Genomic DNA, 22124 nt, shown 5'->3' with positions numbered 1-22124 from the left:
GCTACAGATCCTGCCCAGAATTCATTACACATCCAAAGGAAAGCTGAATCTCTTTATGATGTCGCTCAGACTTCAGAAGATGAAAGGTGATCAATACATTTCTGAATATTTTACTTGGGGAGAAAAAAAATCCTGTTCATGACAATTTTGAAGAAAACAAGCCATGACACTAAAAATGTATCAAGAACCATTAATAAACACCCATCACAGAAAAATCCTTAACTTTTACCAAGGTTTTAAGGAATGCTTGTAGCAGGGTAATTGCAGGAAAAGAGGGAGAAATAGGAGGTGAATACAAAGAGAATTTGGTAAATCAAACAAGTAGAATATATCAGACTGCATCAGACTGGAGAGTAAACCTGTCATGCACACCAACATTCAATCTCCCTGCATCTCAAAAGGAGGAGAGAGAAGAGTCCATGTGAAGTCCCCTTATGAACTTTTAATTATGGGCAAAACTATAAACCAAGTAGTTCACAGGCAGCAGAATTAATGAAGCCTGATGTCCTGGCTGTGTGCTTCACAAATGTAATCTTTGGTGTCTACAACAATGTGAAATCAAATTGATGCCAGTTAAGTCCAAAAGTTTCTGGAGAGTGGAGGAAATGGAGAACATGGATAGGTTAATCTTGTTTTCTTTGAAAACTAAGGTGAAAAAGGCACATTATTACAACGTCTTGTCTGCAACAAAACTAAGACTAATATAATAAAATATATTATAAGCCTTACAGCTTATATTGTGCATGTATGTAAGGAATACAAAAACGTACTACAGAATTTATGATGACTGACTTGATTCCTTCTTTCAAGCCATTCATCAAGCATCCTTATTAATGATACTTTTTAAAATCCTAAGCCTGACAAGCCAGGAAGGCACTGCTGCTGCAGAGAAGGTGCAGTTTGCTGGGGAGGATAATGGTGAAGGGAACCAAAGAAATGACTGCAAAGTTACCTGGCCCTCTCCCGTGCCGCATCTTCTCGTGCTTTTTCCTTCTCTTGCCTCTGCTGCTCAATCCGTGCTTCCTGCTCCTTCCTCTTCATCAGCAGCTCCTCCACCCGGGCCTGCCGCTCCGCTTCCAGGGCTCTCTTGCGCTCCTAGCCAGGGAAAAGCGAATTCTCGTTGCTCTTTTAGTCATGAAACACACAGGAATTAAGAGCAACTGTGCTTTAACGTCTGCAGAACCCAGGTGAAACACAAAAACACAAACCTGTATCTCCTGAAGCGAATTCTCGTTGCTCTTTTAGTCATGAAACACGCAGGAATTAAGAGCAACTGTACTTTAACCCAGGTGAAACACAAACCTGTATTTCCTTGTGGCCCTGCAGCTCCAGAGCCATCCTACCTGAACTGCCTCGTCCCGCGCCTGCTTCTCCTCCTGCCTCCGCTGCCGCTCCTCCTGCAGCTCGTTCAAGCGCTGCTCATACTCCTTCAGTTTGTTCAGCACGTCGTGCCGCTTGTTCTGAGCTTCCAAGGTGTTTATAAAAGCAATTTCATTGACCTGGAAACAATCAAAAAGCATAAGAAAAGACCCAAGAAGTTGAAACAGGTTTCGTCTTGGGGAATTTCATCCATTTGTTAATTATTCACTTGATAATTAAACTGGTGAGACATTTCTCCAGAATGAGTTGGAAAACCATCAACTTGAGAGTAAGTCTTTAAGCTTTGTAATGATTTTTTATTGTTTCATTTTGTTTGTTTTAAACAAGACAGCCCGTGGAATATAAAAATAAAATTTGAATTGTAACAGAGAAACAAGAAACTTTGGGTAAAATACAGAAAAGTTCTCTCAATTCTATCAGCATCAAGACTTCATCAGTCCATTCTCTGAGTCACAAAATGTGTAATATTAAAACCCAGATGGATGAATCAGTAAAATGCACAAGTGCTAGTAGAATCCAACAGGGCTTTTGAGCTAACTTTAAATACATGTGAACTTACTGATCAAAAAAGTGAAAGTATACACAGTATGATAAGAAAAAACCAAACAGGCTCATGGTCTAATTTTTCTTATCCATATAGCCTGTTTCATGAACGTGTGTTATCTTTTTCAATCACAGGACAGTGAAATACATAAGAAGAAAAAAAAAAAAAAAAAGAAAAGGTTAGCTTAAAAGAACTTTAATGTGTACACGAAATAAAACAGGTAAAGAGAACACATATGGACAGACAAAAACAGATAATGAAAAAGGGTGGTAGGATCATGTTTGTATCTTTGCTTACTGACTAGAATCCATTTACAAGATGGCTTTTACAGGTCAGTAAACAAGCAAGCACTGGGAATTTAGATAACCAACTGGGCAGCAACAGTTACCATGGTCTGCAGCTATCCTACCCATCAGCTATTTCTCTAAAGCCTTCTGGCCCAATTAACCTTGATTTCCAGAAAACAAGAACCTCATGAGGCAGCAGATCCCACACACTTAAACACACAGAATATTTGAAACATCTGCTTATCTGGGGAACTATGGCAAGTGTGATTTAGTTAGTATAATTACAGAAGTCACACTGGTGTAATGGAATAGTAATCAGTGTATGGCAGACTGAATTAGGTAGTCTAGAAATCCTTTTAATCCAAGAGAGAAACAGCAACTAAGTAAAAAAGTGCAATCAGTTTTGTTGTGCTTATCTTGAAACACAAATGAACAGCTGCATCAATCACAGCTGAGATACATGCTCATCATAGAATGAAACTGTTACAAGGAGATGCATGTATCTTCACTTGGGAAAAACAGACTTTAAAATAAAACACTTCATTTCTTTTAGGCTGGTTTTGGCTGGATAGAGTTAATTCTCTTTGCAGTAGCTAGGATGAGACTATGTTTTGGATTTGTGCTGGAAACTATGCTGACAACACAGGGATGTTTTAGTTACTGTTGAGCAGGGCTTGCACAGCATCAAGGCCAAGGGACCCAAGGCATACCTGAGACCACAGGACATCAGTGCAGCAACAAAACTGGGGGAGGTTGGTGTGGGGCCACTGGTCAGGGACTGGCAATTGTTTCCTTTTGCATCACTTGTCTTGCTTTATCATTTATCTCTCTTTGTTATATTCCTTTTTCTTAGAACTGATTTTTCACCACCCAGTTATTAAACTGTTTCTGTATCAACCCATGAGATTTCTTACCTTTACACTTCTGATTCCCTCCCCTCCACCATCCCATGGGACAGGAGGCAGAATAGGTGTGGGGTTGTGCAGTACTTAGCTGCCAGCTGGGTTAGTTAAACCATTAAAAATTTTATCAAAGTAGTATGAATGAAGCAAACCAAAAAGCATCCATCTAGTGACTGCCTTATGGAATTATGTATTAAGTCAGAAAAGCACTAAATATACTTAATTTAGAATAACTGCCACATACTAACTGCAGGTCTCTGTCTATTCCCAGCTGCTCAACAACACCAGTGGTACCAGACACAGCAACACAACTACTGTTCAAGGATGCAGAACTCTGGATCTGGAATGGCTTTTTAACAAAGGAGAAGAAAAATGAGCTCCTCCATGAAGCTGGAAAAGCAGAGAACTGATCATCAGATCTTCTAGTCCTTCCAGGAGGACTAGGTATCACCAAAAATGCTGCCACACTCTGTGAGGAACAAAAGCAGCAAGACAACGATCAGTTCTTTCTTTCAACCCATCTTTTCTCCCACACCAATCCACCCTGATGTCAAACAGCAGCTAATTAATTTTACGTCATATTAGAGAAAAATGCACCATTTAGACATCAGCATTTATCTGGTTCATGGCTTACATGAGTTTGTATCTAAACTGCACTGTCCTTCACAAACTACTTCAGAGCACTCTGAGGTACAACATTTTCAAAAGCATAGCTGTTGAATAGTTTGAAAACAAAGTCACTCACCTTAGCTTCTTCCTCTTGTGCTTTTTTCACAATTGCTTGTAGCTGCACTTCACGTTTGAATTCTGCATGGAGTAACTTCTCCTCCATCATCCTGCGCCTTTGATCTAACAATTCTTCTTTCCACTTCCTCACATCTTTCTCCTACAAGGAGATTGACAAGGAGTCAATTCATTACTAACACAGCATCTGACAACAGGGCCTGAATTTTCCTCAGGATTTTCTAATCCTTGAAGCTTTCTTCACAGTAACAAAATATTTTCATGCCCTACACAAAGCCTGCCTTAAGTTTAACTTGAAATACACTGCTTCAGTTTCGTGAGTCTTACCATTTCTGCTAAATACATGCAACACATTTCTCCTCCTGTCATACCTTCCCTGAATCTGAGATTGTCTCCTATAAAATAGTCAAGAAGTTCGTGATTTGAAATAATGCTTTATTTAATTGCTGTGATGCACAAGTCAGCTCTGAAAACTATGTAAACTCAGACGCAGATGACAACTTCATTTCACCACTAGTCTGAATCTCTGATATGTCTACTATGTGGAAAAAAATCCTTTTCTGAAAGGCAGCAGAGCAGCCCTTTATATCACAGAAAGCTCACCCTCTCCATTAATTTCTGAAGCTTCAGTGTCTTTTCTTCACGTAACTTTTCTCTCAGCTGTTGAGCTTTCATTTGTTTCTCCTCATGCTTCTTTTTGGATTCTGCTATTGTTCTTTTAATAAAACCAAAGAAGAGAAAAAGTGAGTTAGACAATATTAACTGACAGTGTAGCAAACATTTCACTAAGCATGCCATTTCACTAAGAGAAAATAGGCCACTGGAGGGCAATTATTTCCTGTAAATGTGAATACTGCTCTTCTAGACTTCTTTAGTTAGCGGACAAGCCGCATGAAGTACAAGCCTATTCTTGAAAAAAACCAGAGATTTCTGCAGCACTTTCCACCCAGAGACTCAAAGAGAGTAGATTTTGAAAGAGTTTCCAGCAGCCATGAGTTAGGTTGCCTGTTTTGCCTGGCTGACCCAGGCAGTACCAACGGCAGCACCTCTTGCGCGAGGGTGACGAGAGTTTCTCGTGCATGTGGATCCCGTGGCCAGGGGGACGCGCGGGCTCCTCCTCCACTCTGTCTCCCCACGAGTTGCTCTGGCGCCACGACTCACGAGCTGTACAGATAAAAACAAAGGTGGGGATCATTTAAACACACTTTCCTGCAAGAAATGGCAATAACAAGGATTAGTTTCTCTAGTTCTCTCTCAAATGGGTTTCCTTGGGCCTAGGTGCAAATACAGACTGAAGCATCTTTAATATCTGTCCTTTTTAATGCTCAATGGTTTTATTACACTTTTATCCAGACGATAATATAAAACTGGATTAAAAACCAGAAAATTCCAATAGAGAGATGCAGAAGGAGAACTGAAGAACAATGAGACACAGAGACAGTTTGAACACAAAGTCCATATTTCCCCAGGAAACAACAGAGAAAATAACATTACATTGGAATGTGTCAGGCAAACTTCTTAAACCTTAACTGGCCATGAATAAAACAGGCATTTTTCTAAATTTTAGCTGTCATTTCCATATAAGCACAGTAATATACAAAAATTTACCTTCATAATCTGCCAGAACATCATTCCAGTCCATAGACAAACCACAGAAGGATATGCTTCCATTGCCCATATTAGCCTGAAATTTAATATGAACCAGACAGTAAAAACATAAACCTTAACTTGCAGGTGCCCACACACATTAAACAGTGCCAACTCAGGATTATTCAGCAATTTTTCCTAACAGATCTGGCCTCCTCAAAGGTCAATGCTGTTACCAGACTTTTGCTTCATCTACTCTTCCACAGTAGCAATGAATGTAACAAGTCTCAGCTCCCCCTGTTTTGCACCCAGAAATCAGCAGCAGGACTCTGAATGCAAGCTCAGAGGGCTCTGCACCATTCAGCAGCACAGTGTTGCTGAGTTCAGTAAGACTAAATATCCCTCAGTATGGGATAATTATTACATGGCACATGTCAAAAAGGTTACTTCAACACAACAAAAAAAAAAAAAACAACAACAAAAAAAAAAAAACAAATCCTGTATTTATTCTCCACTGACAACAAAGCTTTAACAGGGTACAGTACAATGAACTGGGTACAGTACAACGAAGTGGACACTCACAGAGAAGTCACTGTCATTGTCAGTCTCAATGTTGATGTCATTGTTTTCCTCTGCCTCAATCTCTCTGGTTAACTGCTCCTCCTCTGCAATAGCACTGGCAATGGCTTCTTCATTGGCCTTCTCCAGCCGATCCGCTAACTCTTCTTTCTTAGCCAGCACTTCTGCCATGGACTGGAGGAAACATGACACCAGAAAATAACCAAAATCAGTGGCAACCCAAAATGGAGGATTCCACATAGTTAACATGAATTGTATGATATTTTGTTCAGCTTCTCTTTACCTACAGTTTTTTTACTGATATATTTTGAGAAGGTAGCTGAAAATACAAACCCCACTAAAAGCATTAGCAACTACTAACTCATTTAGTAACTACATGAAACACGAAATTAATTATTCACATAATTAAAAAACTTATTCTACCAACCCTGTCATTAAAAACACAAAGACACTTCTGCAATTAGTGTTTTAAATACTTACTCTTAGGGACTAAGCAAGGCATACTCTGAGACATGAGTGTATGCCATGCTGTCACCTCTACAAAAGGAATCATGCTCCAAAGTATTATTTAAAGATGGAAATTATCTGCACACACTGTATCTGGAAACTTCACCATAGTTAATACAATGCAATCTCAGGCTGTACTTGTTTTCCAACATGAATGATGAAAGAGTGGGGCAAAAATGTAAGCCTGGATGTGCTGATTGCCTTTTCTTCTCTAGTGTCCAGCATTAACCAGACCACTTCCACTCCAGTACCAAACAGTGTACCACAATACACAAAGTGGAGCTTGAGCAGTCTAATCTGGGGCAGTAAAATGCTTCCAAGAGACACAGATCTCACCAACCTGGCAGCATCCTGAACTGTTAATAACAGAGCATCTGAAACAATGTTAGTGGGTGAGATGCTTGAAATCTGTTCTAAAAGCAAATAGGTACTTGGCTTGGAAATTACCTAGCAGGACTCCAGTTTGCAAAAATCAAAGGGAAAGTGATTTACAGGAAAATTTCTACAAATCAAAATTTTAATCTAGTTTTTGACAAAACAAAACCAAATCAAAATGAACACAAAGCCCTAAAAACCCAAAATAAAACGAAGCACCTGAAAGTATAATCTGGATTTTATGTAACATTACTGTAACTCTGTACTCAGAGAATCCCAGTGAAGCAGACACACCCTGAGACCTGCAGAATTCTCCAGACAGGAAAGGACACTCTTTTTGGGAAACCAGATAAAAAAAGAAAACTGACTTCATGCTTTTTGCTTTAAGACTGGCATTCCTCCAAATTGCTTGTTGAAAAGGAAGACCCAGGACAGCAGCTCAGCAAGTCTTAAAAGGCAAAGGTCTGACTTTGTTTCTAACAGAATTTTGATATCCCATGTGTTTCCAGTTTGAATGATGAGCAAAACTGAAGTATGACTTTAATCAGAGTGTGACTTAAAATGACTGCTAGTGGAAGGAAATTAAATATTAGCACAAACAAACATTATTAAAAGAAGTAATGAGAGCAAAGATCTATTTATTCCAAGTAATGCACTTCAATCTTTCTAGTTTAAGTTCTGAAACTTTACCAGAATTAAGTTCTACAATGAAAAGTATCTGTGCAACAATTTATTTTTCCTACAGTAGGTACCTCATAGATTTTTCTACATTTTTTACATAAGGCTAACAGTAAACACTGTGCAACACAGACCAAGAAAATTAAGGCTTAGATTTATTATTCACTCAGAAATCGTATGAGGTTTCTTACCAATCTGGCAGCACTCACATTTGAAATATCTGTGGGATCCATTTCAGTTTCAGATTTAGCTTGTTCTGTTTGATGCCAGTCTGCACAGCCAGTGCTCTGGGGGGAAGCCTCATTTATCTGCAGAGTTTTTGAACTGCAGTCAGTACTGGTGAGAACTGGAGGCATCTCAGGAGCTGGTTCTAAGGAATCCCCTTGCAATGCTGTGTCAGTGCTCCCATTGGCTTCTGAGGCTGTGAACTAACAAGAGGCATTTGCAAAATTAACAAAATGGAACATACTGATTTTTAAAGTCAGAGTCAAATTTTAAGGAAACACCTGGCAACAACAGTGAGTGACACAAATAACTTCACTTATTTCACGTGCTCATTACCTTGCAAAAGTTGCATCTTTCTACCTGAAATCTATGTGTGAGACATGCTGAATGCTGACTTTTTTGGAAAACATGAAAAATATGTCCACAGCACACTAATTTTAATTAGCCTATTTGTGCTGACATCCTACTGCATTTCCATAAATGTAATTGAAATAACCATTATTTTCACAGCCTTTCCCCATCTGTTAAGTTCATAAAAGCTCCAGCCAACACCACCTTTAGAAAATGCACTGAAGAAAAGCTGCAAGATTGAAGGTTAGGAAATGGCTCAAAACGACGTACTGACCTCAGTCTTCTCAGTAAGGGGACCCTCAGAGTGCTGTAAAGGATCCTTCTGTACCAGCTCTGTGCTCTCAGATGCAGCACTGCCAATGACTGAGCTCCCATGCTTGTTTTCTGCTGGTGGTGAGATGATGTTTTCTTTGTCACTGTCACCTCTGGACTTCAGTGATTCTGCAGCTGCAGGAGCTTTTGCTGCCAAAGCGGTGGATCGAGATCGAACGGGCCTTCCACGCTGAACTGTTTCCCAGCCCTCTGCATCCTTCCGATCTAGGCGAGAAAAACACCCCCGTGCTCAGACAGGAACACTTCAAATTGAACCATTAGGAACAACTATTTTATTACAGTATTGCACAAGTTGTGAGAGAAAAATGTTCTCTTTAAAAATCAATACCAAAAAAATCAATGAGATATTCTTCAGCAAAGCTTTTTACTTCAAGGAATGCTATTGGTATTACAGACACTGGACAACTCCATTCACGGGACACGTTCTGTTACTGCAGAGTGAAGCTGCTCAGGCACAAAAAGCTGTGGGAAATGGCAAGGTGTACTTAAGCTTGCCACACATTTTCCTTGCTATTTCATGAGCACAACAAAGCAACAGCATCTGCTCTTCTTTGCAGCAACAGTAACGTTAGAGGCCTTTTGTGGAAGTGCAAGTACAGACAAAATAGCACAGCCTAGCACAGAAAGCAGAAATTCTGCCAGTGCTTTCTTTACATCTTTTTCTCTTTGTTTCACTCTGATTACAAAAATACACTAATTGGTGTCAGCTTTTAGAAAACCGCTTTTCCTGGATTCGAGGAAATAGCAAAATATTGCTAGAATGGGACTGCAAGCTGAAGGAGAAAATAGAAAAGCAGTTTTCTTCAATTTACTTTGATTTCTATATAGCTGTTACATACAATTTTCTGATCAACGTTTATGATATTGGTATGTATCTGAAAACCATTTAAAGTTACATTTGTCTGCCTGAAGCATCAGGTCCTAGGTGTGACCAGATTTCAAGGTGAACCCCTTCTCCATATGTAACAATTTTGTGGCCAGCAATTAGTAGCAGCATGTAATTTCCCACACATCTTGAAATCACTGGAAGTGATTTTCTGAAGCCTGACAGTACAACTCACAAGAGTGAAAGGTAAGCTCAGGCCTCTCTATTTGCTGAACAAAAAATTCTTGCAAAAAACTCAAGAACTAGCTACGTATATATTGTCCAGCATACTTTTGACAAAAGCTGCTTTTAAGATTGTTCACATGAGGGGAGGAGAAGGGTGTAGGAGATAACTTTTATGTGGAGGAGGAGAGATGCAAAAAATCCCAACACTGTTTTACAGAGGGTAATAATCTGGAATACAAGCTGGATAAAAAATTAATTCTCTGGGTGTTTCTAAAGCTTTTACTAACAAAGACAGTCATATAGCTCAGGCATAAAGGCCAGAGCTGGAGCTCAAACATTAAGGTTTAACATATGAACTGGACTAAACAGCCTTTAGGGGCACTTGAACTGCTGTCCAACAGCAGCAGTAACCAGTAAACTGGAAATGAGCCAAACCCAGCACTGATGGCATGTTAGTCCTTTGCTGCCCTTGGCATCCAGCATTTTACAAACACTGCTATTTAACTGTGAGGTTCTTTTAACATCTCAGGGTGAAACACAGCAGCCTGGCCCAACAGCTGGTGTAACTCCTGAGTTACCAGGGAATTTGACAGGCCTGTACTGGAATTTATCTTCGCTGAGCAGCTCATGCAACAGCTGGTTTTACCCAACTATATAACTGTTCACAAACCTCAATGATATTGGTAATGACAGATAAAAAAAAAAAAAAAAAATTGGTATTTTACTACTGAGACAGTTTCACTCCAGAAAAATTACTGTGTATTTTTAAGTAAACAAAATTCCCAAACTGTCTGAATGAATATAGCTGATCTCTTCAGATCGCTGCTGGTGCCAGAGTCTGCAAAAAGCCTTTCTGTGTCCCTTCTCCTCACGTGCAGTTGCACACATTTCAGTGTGTCCCACTGACCAGAACAGCAGTCAAAAAACCACCAATTACATTTTCCTTTGCCACAAACTTCCCATTCGACCCCTGTAGGCAACTTTGCCTTCTTTCCATTTCTTCATCTGCATATAGAAAAAATATTACCTACAGAACCTAGTGATGGGAACACATTGCCCTCTCAGGGACAATCTTAACTGCAGCCATTCTCCAGGGAACAGGGTTTAATTCCCCAGGCATCACAACCAGATTTACTGCAGAAAGCTCTCAGCCTGAGCAGCATCTGGCTCTGCCCCTGTGGGACAAGGATGGCTCAGGCCTCTTGTCTCCCACCCCACCCACTTCAGTAACCGATGGGACCACAAAGGCTCTGCTGTACCTGGCTTAGGACACAATCTGGCCAAGAAATTTCCCTGGCTAGTAACAGACAGCAGAGATTGGTCACAAGAACTGCTAAAATCAACCAAAAAAACACCACTGCAGCAACTTTTGGATGGCAATTCTTTCTGCTTGTCATTTGCAAAACAAGATTGTTGAAACATTTAACTTCTATTTGTTCTGAAAATTGAAGTCACCTTTTACATAAAAGCATCTTTTCTACATTAAAAGGATCAGAAGATAGCCTTTTGTTGTACCTACTGCCTAAACATGATTTTAGTAACATCTAGATAATAACATATATTAATCATATAAATGTATCTTAATAATTGTACTAGTATCTTTTACTAATATCTACTAAAGTTTATTCTACCAAAAAAGAATATTCTTGCCTGTCTTGCCTAGTTGTTCTTTGTCTCGTGGCATATTTCTTAGTAGTCTAAAATGACAGAATGAATCAGAACAAAATTATTCACAGCACAGAAAAAACCATAATCACAGTTACCAAAGTAAGAATGAATCTTTTCATAAAAGCCATACATGTTCAATTTTTAATTTGCATTTGTTCATTGTCAGATTCATATTTATTATCCAAGACTCAACAAAGCATTTTAATAGCCCAGAAATACTTGCATTTGAAAGAATATTGATTGGTGACTTCTTTAAAGACAAAGCAGTTTAATTCATGTATGTATTCAGACTCCTGACCTACCTGGAGTCAGTTTAACAGTGTGATGCCACCTGACAATTACAGTGCACCAGAAGATTCTGTTCATTTTAATTCACCAAGCAGTTCAGAGTTCAGTCACTTCAGGCACATTTTTAACAAAGAGTTTGCAAGCTAATATGTTTATTGACTTTAGATCACATCTAATGAGAGACAAAGTTAATACTCAGTGAGGCATCAATCTGCCTCTATATTTTTCCCTCTGTGTGGAATTCTTATAGCCCAGTAGCCATCTCCACAGGCTACATATCACATGCTGGGTTTGATTACTCCCAGAGCTTTGTAAATGAATAATTCATTTGCCTACCCTGATCATTCTCTAGTTTCATGTGAACTTGGCTGTCCCTGCCTGCTCTTGTGTTACATGGATGTGACAAGCCATCTGTCATCTCGGGGCCCTCCCAGCCTCCAGGCTCTGGGGAAGTTGCTCCATCTGGAAGAATGGCCAAGGAGCTCACTGGAAACAGCACAAACAGAAATCCAGGAACCTGTGTGCTAGCTCCTGGGGGTTCTACCTCAGGAGATGCACAGCCCTTCTAAGAAATGTACCTGCCAGTAACTTCCTGCCCAAACCCCCACATAAATAAATTCCAGCCCCATGAGAGCCCAAACCAGGACAGCTGCCTGCGAGGGCTGGACATCCTGCAAGGTCTCCAGTCATAGCTACATTACAGAGAACATCGCTTCACAGCTACGACATGAGCAATTCATACAAGAAAGGTGATAATAACACCAATAAAAATTAAAACTAACCAGATTTCAAGTACAGCAGCAGAAAAAAATTTAGTACTTCTGAGAAGTTCACATGTTCTAGACTGTTCTTTGTCCTAAATCCTGTAATAACGTTATTTTAATTGTAAGCACCTATTACATTTCTAATGCACACTCTAAACTTGTATAATTCATCTCACTTTTTTACCACAGGCACCAGGGAATTCAGAAGCAGAAATTGCTCAGACAGTAAGAACAGACTACATTTCATATTGTAAAAAACACTCAAGGATGAAAGACAATTTTTTAAAATTAATTAAAATATTGAGGGTAACAGTAAGTTTAATGAGGGAAATGAGATAAGATGATTTAACCTCATTTAATTATGCATTCAGAAAAGGAAAGATTAAAGAACTATATGGAAAAATAATGCATTTTCTTTCTCCCTAAGGGCTTACTTAGTTAAATTTGGAAATTGCATCAACCATGAAACAGATACAGTATCATACCACTCATCCACATCAGAAAACCATTGTGAGACCTAATGATAATGCTGCTGGAAATCACTGGAGAAAAAGTGTCTGGGGAAATCCTGTGGCTGTGAGCCCCAGCTGGGCTTTGGGCAGGCAAGGGAGCACTACAGGAGGCAGAGGGAATCCCTCCCCCAAGGCCCATGTGCCCCAAACAGCTGGGAGTGCCTTAGCTGGGCAAGGGGCAGAGCAGATGATACACAAGCCTCAGAGCTGCTTCAATAACGCATGTGAAGAGCCCCTGTGGCTCCCTTCACATAAACTTCACAGATTTTCTTCTGTTTTCATCAGTGGGGATAATTGCATCTTACCAAAGTGATTCCACCTCCCACACACAGGACAACATGCTCCTGCAGAGAATTGATTTGTTAAAAACATAACAATTCAGCCACAAGCAAATCAGTGAAATTCTCCAATGCTCAATGTCAGCAATTAGAGATTCCTAAGAATAAACAAAGTCTAGAGGATGACTGTTATTTCTTAAAATGAAATGTTTCGAGTCTGGATTGCATCCTACATTTGATCTGAAGATTACTGAACACTTGTAGCCAGTACTACAGGACCTAAGGGGCTTCTCTCTTTTTGGAGCTCATCAGCTGAAAGTAACATTCAATAAAACACTGATTCTTCAGCCCTATAAAAGCTCTGAAAGAAACATAAGGATAAAGTCTTTTGTTTTCCTCTTAGCCTCTTAAAATACATTATCCATATTGAAATACAGATCACTTTTACTCCCTGTGTAGCTAATAACAGTCTCCATATGCACAAGAACACCTAGTAAAGGTATTTTAGCAACAGCTTGGAGCCTGTCACTCCATTATGAGCGATAATCACCAGAAAAAGCTTTTGTTACAAGCAACTTCAACTACTGGTTTATCTCAAAAGTGGAATTACACATCAATTACAGAGGTGAAAACTCAGCCACACAGCTCCTGCTCTCTAAGCAGCTCACTGCAACTGTACACAGCAAGCTAGTCCCACATGCAAGCAGCAGCCACGGATCCCTTGGAGCATGGCTTTGATGGCTCTGCTCCGAGTAGAGGAACCCACTCCTGACCTCATTCACGTTACACTGCAAGACCCCTGCACAAGGTGTTTTACTTCCATAATAAGCCACAAGTCTGCAAGTACATGACTTCTACTACTCCTACGTTGTACATACAACTATCTTAAATTGATACATGCACTTCCTGGAACTTTTTTTAATTTAAAAAACCAACCAACCAAACAAAAACAAACAAAAAACACAAAACAACAACAAAAAAACCACAACAGCACAATTTTAATTTTCTTTCAGGATATCCATTTCTACATCCTGCCTGATGGTTTTGCAGAAAGTCATCTGAGACCACACATGAAGAAAATAAATGAAAAGAAATGCATTTCTGAAGACATTCTCAGAGATCCAGTGCAAAGTAACTTATTTTATAGACCAAATGGTTGTTTTTTATGTCTACAACTAAACCAATCTTTTCTAGAACAAAAGATACGGAATCAAGCATTCTTCAAACAGCATCTTTAGAGAAAAAAATTTGTAACTAAATGTGGTAACTCTTGTCTTCCAAGGACAAAACATCAATTGTTACTTCAGCATAGTTCTAATAGCATGCTCTTCCAGGACATATAAACTATCTTGAGCTCCTCCCAGATTCCTGCATTATTCTTTATATTGTTAAGCCATCCCAACTTCCACTCAGTTAGACTGGCAGTTTGTGACCAAAGACCTTTTGCTTCTTGGGATGTTACAAAGTGGTTTTAACAGATCAAATTCCAATTTGTAAAAATACAGCAGAATGTTACCCACACATCAAAACACACTTTTGTCTCAAACCTAACTATTGCAATAAAAGGCTGCATGAATGTTTTATCTCCATATTGAATTTAAACATTGCATTTTGCAAAACTAGGTTTAATTTTGCTTAGAACACAAATCATCACATTCTGAATTCACTTTATACCACAGAGTTTGTGAAAATAACTTAGGCCACTGAAGGGGACTTGCCATTTTTCCGCAGCGCCTTCTGTGCAGGAGGTACCAGGCAGGCTTGTGCTGTTGCCAGCTCAGGATTGGCAGCTTTACTTCCATGGTTGGCTTTTACCTTATCGGCCCAACTGACACCAGAGGGAGCCAGGCGTGTCGCAGAAATTGTCACTGCAGGGTTCCTAAACGAAAGTCACAGCTCTTTTTAGTGTCTGATCAAGGAACAGAATGGATTGTTAGAAAGCTTTAGCAGAGTCTCTCAGAACAGTGCTGAACAGAACTACCTCTCCTCTGGCAAACTCTCCAGGTTGCAGCAATTTACACTGAAAAGTTGTTGTAATTTGCTCAACTAATTTCTGTTTCTAATAAAGAAGATTAAATTTAATTATTGTAACAGTAATTTCTGAAGGCATTAGTGTTTTTGGCAACCAAAGCAATGCATAATAAATTCTACATACTAAGTCTTGAAAAACACTCCTGTCATTTCAAGTCTGGCATTTGACCATTTAATACTCCCAATTCCTTTTCATTAAAAATAATGAACAGAATTTTCCTACTCATCTTCCATATAAGTGATTTTATTTATCACACCCTTCTTATTATCTCTTCTCCAAATTCTTTTCTTTTTGCATCAATGCTGTTGGATACCTCTGATTGTCCCTGTTTCTAGTTTCTGTACTTTTCCTACTTTATCTACACTGCTTTAGGGAAGATGTGAAGATGACTACATGTATGAATCATTAATTTCTACAGAGCTACACCACTACCTTCTCTTCTATCTCCTATTCCTTTCCTAGTAAGTCCTAGCATTCTGCCAAAAATTTCTGTAGCACCAAATATGTCTCAGCCCTTATTTTCCATCCTATTTTCTCTCTCACACACAAAATACTGTAGCCCTCTGGGGTTGCCTTGCTTTGAGACACACGCTAAGAAGAAAAAAATTTGCAAGTGTGAAGGATAGAAAACTCATCTTGCTGTTCCCTGCTCTAACACACATAGTTTCTCATCATGTCCCTGTGATTGTGAATACAACAGTTCCAGCAGCAATAGCAACAGGTTATTACAGCCAAATAAGGCTTAGCTGAAACACTAATTGTGCTGAGCTGTTGTGTTCTAATAAAAATAAAAGAGCATTGATTTCCACCAGATTCAAGTGTTTCATTTGAGTGCTTGTGCATATTTTCTCCCCACCACCAGACATTTCAGCAGACCTCTCAGATGTTGTCAGGTAGGTATCAACAGATTCACCTACACAGGGCCTACACCAAACACACTCTGGTTTTTCCACCAAATACACTTTGTAGTATTTTTGTAGAAATATTTGGTATGCACAGTTTCAGAGAGCTCAATCCTCAGCGGTGCTGACCAAACAGTCCAGTATCACATCTCTGCTGAGGACACTGTAAGCACTCAGGAAACTGGGCAGTGTGTTCCCTAGATCCCAACAAACCTGAAGGAAGCACAGGACACACCCTGAGAAACATTTCAGCTGGACACATCTGTGCTCTCCAGACTGAGACAGCACCAGGCAGTGCTGCTCTAAATCTATGCACATTTTTGTTGAACTGCTTTCAGACATTTTCATTTCAACAAGTAAAAGATGCTCTCCTGTAGTATACAACATGCACTATATTTGAACTAGGATCAGTTTTGCCACACAACAGAACCATCATAATCTCACTTTACACTCACTCCTTCTGACCTGCATTTACTTCTGCTCGCTCAGCTGGCCATTCACATTGCACACACTGGCAATTTTAAAATGCCAGTGACAGACATTTTGACCTTTGTTTTGGAGAGAGAAGAGAGTACTAAAAAGATCACATGAAATACACTAACAGTATTTTATCTTCAGGTCTTTGTAATGACCAGTAATTAAATGTACTACAAAGTCAGGAAAAAGTAAGTCCTTGATATGATTTTCATTTACAGATCATGGGCTTTTTTTTAGGAATGCAAAAAATTGCTTATATGATTTAATAACAACAAAACAATACATTGGTTACTACAGAAAAATAGTGCATTCATGAAATTTGCTTCAAATTAATCTTCATTTTAGCTTCAATAAACTTCTTAGTTGGTTTCATACCCAAAATTTAAACTCCTTCGAGCATTTGATGTCACACTAATCCTGTCTGTGGAGGGACTGGGGATCACGTGGCGTCCTGGAGACATTTTCTTTACTTCCCAAGCCAGTGATGTTGGTCTGCAAACCCAGGAAAGAAAAGTTTAAAAATACAATTCACAATAACTCTTCCTCTATCATATTAAAGCAAAACTAGAACAAACAAACACTCAGTATATTAACAAATCCTGCTGAATTTAATCATTCATCTTGGCAATTGTTTCTACACCAACTACAAAACCTATTAGCCAGACCTATACCCAAAATAATGTCTCTTCTCAATACCACAATGTTTATTTCAAATTCCAGTATAGAGCAAAGCAACAAACCAACCATCGAAAAGGCAAAGATAAGAGGACTGGAAACATTCTCTTCTTCTAAGTGACAGTGACAATGCACATAAAATGTCCTCACACCCATTTTGTCCAAAAGAAAAACTGGTTCTATTTACTGAAGCTCTGCTAGAAAATGAAGTTTACTGTGAACTTTACTCTCTCTGTTGATTAAAAAAATATAAATCTAATTACCTGCTTTGAGCATCAGCTTTTTCTAGCTTCTCCTGTAGCTGTATCCAATCAATCAATGCTTTGAAGTCCCTTACATAGTTATCAAGCATCATCAGGACTTCCTGAAAAGCAACCATCACATCAATCTTTCTATTTAAAAACAATCCCCCACCCCAATAAAGGAACTGAAAAGAAAGAAGGACATTTACTATTTAGCTTTCTCATTAAAAATAAACCCAGGAGAACCCCTGAAAACAAGAAGGCCCAGACAATTAAGACTTTTATGTGAACAACCATTAAAACATTTGTCCTAAGAAAAAAGGTGCACATTCTTCAAGATCTGTGTCAGCATCAATGTGTAAGGACAAAATGGCGGCAGCATTTGCAAGAAAATAATTCTTAAGACACATAAGGATACCTGTTTCATTATTTATGCCCCTTTTTTGGTCAGAGTTATCTTTTGAAATATGCTGAACATACATCACCAAGAAGGCAAAACTGTTTAAAACCTAATAGGTCTGTCTGTGGAAGACTAAAAATATCACAATTTATCTGTCTGTGGAGTAAAAGTAGACAAAACTACACAAAGGCAACAACATCAGAACCTGGGTGGGGTTAAAACATACACTGTCAGAAACTATGTGGGCATGCTGGAGATTCACTCAGAATATGCAAAATCTTGATGAAGTAGTTTGAATCTGGAACCATGTGTTGGTCTCCAACAAACAAAATTAACTGTTACAAAAGGACATATCAATTAACTTCACACTACACCAGGAAGCAAATCACAGACAAAATGGCAGTGGCTGAAGAGACTTGTTTCTAATTAAAACATCCTTAACTTCGAGAAATTATTGACTGTGCCTATGGATGCCCAGTTGGCACAAACATGTAAGGGTAGTACCTACAGGATGGTCAGATTAGATCCAGAAACAATGAAAAACTCAAGGTAAGTTGCCTCTACACAGTTAATGGCAGCAGTTTTTCACTGCAAAGCAGAGCAAAACACAATCTAATGGAACTCTCAGCTGTTACCTGGGCAAATTACAGCTATCTACTGCCACTGGCAGGGAAAGGAGCAATTCTTTGTATTCCACATATGAACTCAAAAATCATTGACTGAACATGACAAAACACACACAGAGGTAAGGCACCTCCTCAGCAAAGCCGAATATCACCAACACAGCACATGAATGCCTCTCTCAGGGAGAGAACTGAGCTCATGTCAGAGAGCAGCTTTCATAACTACTCTGTCCCAGACAAGAAAAATGTGTCCTGTACCCTGTTGTGACAATGTGCTGAAAGTAAGAAAAATCCAAGAATGAAGCTTGAATACGAAACTTAAATGAGCTTCACATGCAGAATGTAAAATACAGACTTAACTTTATAGTATAAGGAAAAACACTAATGACAAAATGCTGCTTTACGATGCCAAAGTCATTCCTGCTGTTAATTAGATAAATTTTCTGCTCAAAGTAAGTAATTATTATTTAGAAATTTAGGGAACAATTACAAATGAGCAGGTATTGGTTCTTAAGTGTATAACTACAAATTTTAACAGTAAAACCTTTGACACCAAAGCCAGTAAAAACACTGTCCTACAGTCCAGGTAACCAATGCACGTTTTTGTAACATCACATCCCATATATATTTACTTTTAATTGTCCTTTTAACAGAAAAAAAACACCTCTAACACACGAAAAATGCTTTTTCATATAAAATTATATGAATTAATATTCATTTTGTTTAACTTTGAAATTCAGCTTCAGTTTTGACATGAGTATCCTTTTAACTACTCTTTATGACACACACAAGCATATATGCCCTTTTGCTGTAAGGGAAAGGCACCACCAAGTCAGACACCAGGGAAGGAAATCAAACAGAATCCCACTGCTGATGCAGAAGTTGCTCTTTGTTTTGAAATATTCCCCAAAAATGCTAACAGAAGTCTTTCCTACAAAGCAGTTGGTTTACAGCAGCAAAAGAATTAAGTAAAGTCTGCTACAAGAAATGAACAAGTCAAATGTTTCAACCAGTTCTTTTTTCTGTTCCCCTAATAAAATTTCAGCTTTCTAATCCAATTCATGTCCATTTAGGTTAGCCCATACTAAGTTATGGTGACTGTTACTAACAATGAGAGCATAGAAAGCAAAATTTAATTCTGATTCATTTACTTTTCAAGTCAGCCACTAACGTATTCCTCTGGAAAAAAAAAAAAAAATTGACGTGAATATGAGTTATATTTCTGAAGCTAGCTGGCACAGGAAAAAAACACACTAAATGGTTTAACCTATTTTAAGGAATGTTTAGCTCCACATTATCAGAAATGATCAGAGCAGACCCATGCAGCTGTAACCCGAGCCATGTTTTATGAACAAGGGAATACAAACAAGACAAGCAGCTGGAGCGGCCCCACACTCACTGATGCACATCTCTCTCCCTACAGCTATGAGGGCCATTTTGTCAAGCAGGATGGAGCAGAACAAAAGTGGCTCTGAAAGCGCCGTTGCAGGCATGCAGATAACTCCATATAGATGTCCAGCTAAAATTACCAATTAGCTCTCCAATGGGCTGCAGCGGCTTCGATTGGTTTGTAAGGGAGCCGGGGCTGGCGCAGGGCAGGCCGGCCGGCGCCGTCCCTTTGTCCTCTGACACAGGATCCCGGCGGGGCTCCCGATCCAGCCGCTCTACCTGCGGCACTCCCACAGCCCGCTGCTGAGCCAGGCAAACTGCACCACTCGAGAAGCTGCTGACAAAAAGGAGCCTTTATGGGCCACGCTGCGGCTGCACTGGAGTCGGAACAATTTTATAGCTCATTATTTCTCAAGGTCACATCCACCCTGGAGGGTTTTTAAAGAGACAGTTTGAGCTAAGTAAGAAAGCAAATACTGCTGAAAAACAACCTTCCAAGGAAAAATCAGTGACATGAAACTCAAACCAGCCACAATGCAACTCCCGTTACCTTCTCCTCCTCTCTGTTCACATCAATTCTCTGATCACCAGTTCTGCTTGTCTCTTTTTTTGTCTTCCCTTCTTTTCTCCAGCTTTCATTGATTACTCTGGTTGCCATGTATTTACCTCAAAGTTGGATTTTAGTCTCTTCAGCTGTGTGATCCTATAAATTACTTTGTAATCAACAAAGATCTTCAAGAGTAGCTACTGGGAACAACCTTCAGCCAGGACTCAGGTCCTAGACAGGCCCACTGTAATCCCACTGGAAAGAACGGAAGTGCACCTCGGAAAGCCCTTAACCACTTTGAAATGTCCTTTCATGCATTTATTCTCCCATTCTCAAACAAGGAAGAGGCAAACAGGGTAGGAAGACTGTAGGATTTTAAGGTTACTCCAACCCAAAATAATAGCACATGCATCAGGGAAATTAATTCAGTCACCACATCTGTACTTTACCTTATTTGCCAAGCTAGAAATATGGGTCCTATTTTACAAACCATGGCCACTTTATGCTAATGCTAGTAATATCAATATTGAATATTTCAGTTTATGTATTTACCAAAATCAACTCCATTTTTTTATACTGGAGCATGTTTTTATAGCACACAACTAAGTTCCTTCCTTTTTTGAATGTATGTTTTCAAAGTTAACTGGGTGTTTCAGTAATTTGACACAAAAATTGCTTCAAAAAATTCCTCGTAGCCTTTTCATACAGTTGAATTACAGATAATTAAAGCCAGCTCTGGGGTTGGTTCAACCAATGTGATTGTCAGTGTGATTCTTATAGCTTTGGGAAAGGATGAAAGGAAGCAGCTCCTCTAGACAAAAGACTCTCCTTATATCAACTTCAGTATGTGGCAAATAATATTTTCAGCGAGCACACGGTTTCCTAGACCCAAGTGTTAAATGCACCACATCTGGCTCAGCTCCTCATTGATGCACCTTGGACATGGCAGCCACAATCCCCTGCCAGACAAGGATGTGCTCCAAAGGACCACAACCATTTTCAAAGGAAATTTTCTCCAGAAGAGTTAATGCAGTGGCACAAAATTTAAATACACGCACACACATATACATGTCTGATGCAAAGGATGGAGAGGCAGGAACAGGGACACCCAGACTGCCAACTAAAAGATGTGCTGGCTTTTCTGAATAAAAAAAGACCTCATCTCTTTCTTCTGTAAGACTGAATGCTTGATCATGAACCCATTTTCCTGTCCTCCTCTGTTGACTCATCCATGGAAGATGACAATGATGAAAAAGTAAAAGTCCATACAGAGGCAGCAGGAATGCTCACAAAGATTTTCACTGGGCACAGACTGCCACAATGCAGCCATAAGCTATTTATTTAGGAAGATATTTACTGTTGGTAAATATCCCCAAATTCAGAACTAGAAGATGTATTTTGTGAGTGAGTGCTACGTGGCAGCCTTGCACTCCTCTGCACACTCCAGCTGCAGTACTGCCTGTCCCACATGCCAGCAATGGCTCAGCTGCATTAGCAGGGGTCTCAGTCAACATGGAGAGAGTGAAATCAGTGGAATTTGCAGACCCAGGCCCAAAAGCAGCCCTCAGAGAGGCTCCTCTCTGCTCCTGGGAGGCCTCAACCAACTCAAACCCTCTCAGGCATCCCCTGACCCAAAGGCCTTAACCAAAATTGATTCCATTGGTTCTTTCACTGAGGAACATCATGCAACATGTCTAAACTTTTAATGAAAGCCTTTAACCACCTCTTCACCTTGTGCTGTATGTGAGGAGCAGAACAACAGAACTCTGGCTGCTGAATTTTCC

At 39.5% G+C, this 22124-nt stretch overlaps 1 protein-coding gene across 2 annotated transcripts in view; it reads right to left on the bottom strand.

Annotated features, from left to right (window-relative positions):
- Window positions 1–22124, bottom strand: part of SCAPER (S-phase cyclin A associated protein in the ER) — a 136209-nt gene that overhangs the window by 96879 nt on the left and 17206 nt on the right. For both annotated transcript variants that reach the window (XM_041427672.1, XM_041427671.1), the window contains exons 6-17: window positions 17403–17503; window positions 16840–16956; window positions 14772–14932; window positions 8434–8696; window positions 7793–8011; window positions 6027–6197; window positions 5466–5541; window positions 4904–5021; window positions 4461–4572; window positions 3859–3999; window positions 1344–1499; window positions 953–1095 (exon numbers count right to left, since the gene is read on the bottom strand). In XM_041427672.1, coding sequence (XP_041283606.1) covers window positions 953–1095; window positions 1344–1499; window positions 3859–3999; window positions 4461–4572; window positions 4904–5021; window positions 5466–5541; window positions 6027–6197; window positions 7793–8011; window positions 8434–8696; window positions 14772–14932; window positions 16840–16956; window positions 17403–17503 — 1778 coding nt within the window. The remainder of the gene's footprint in view (window positions 1–952; window positions 1096–1343; window positions 1500–3858; window positions 4000–4460; window positions 4573–4903; window positions 5022–5465; window positions 5542–6026; window positions 6198–7792; window positions 8012–8433; window positions 8697–14771; window positions 14933–16839; window positions 16957–17402; window positions 17504–22124) is intronic.

The sequence above is a fragment of the Onychostruthus taczanowskii genome, unplaced genomic scaffold (genome assembly GCF_017590055.1).
Source record: "Onychostruthus taczanowskii isolate IOZ18803 unplaced genomic scaffold, ASM1759005v1 scaffold118, whole genome shotgun sequence".
Lineage (NCBI taxonomy): Eukaryota > Metazoa > Chordata > Aves > Passeriformes > Passeridae > Onychostruthus > Onychostruthus taczanowskii.
The sequence above is the reverse complement of the archived record's forward strand: the minus strand, read 5'-3'. Positions and strand labels throughout refer to the sequence as shown.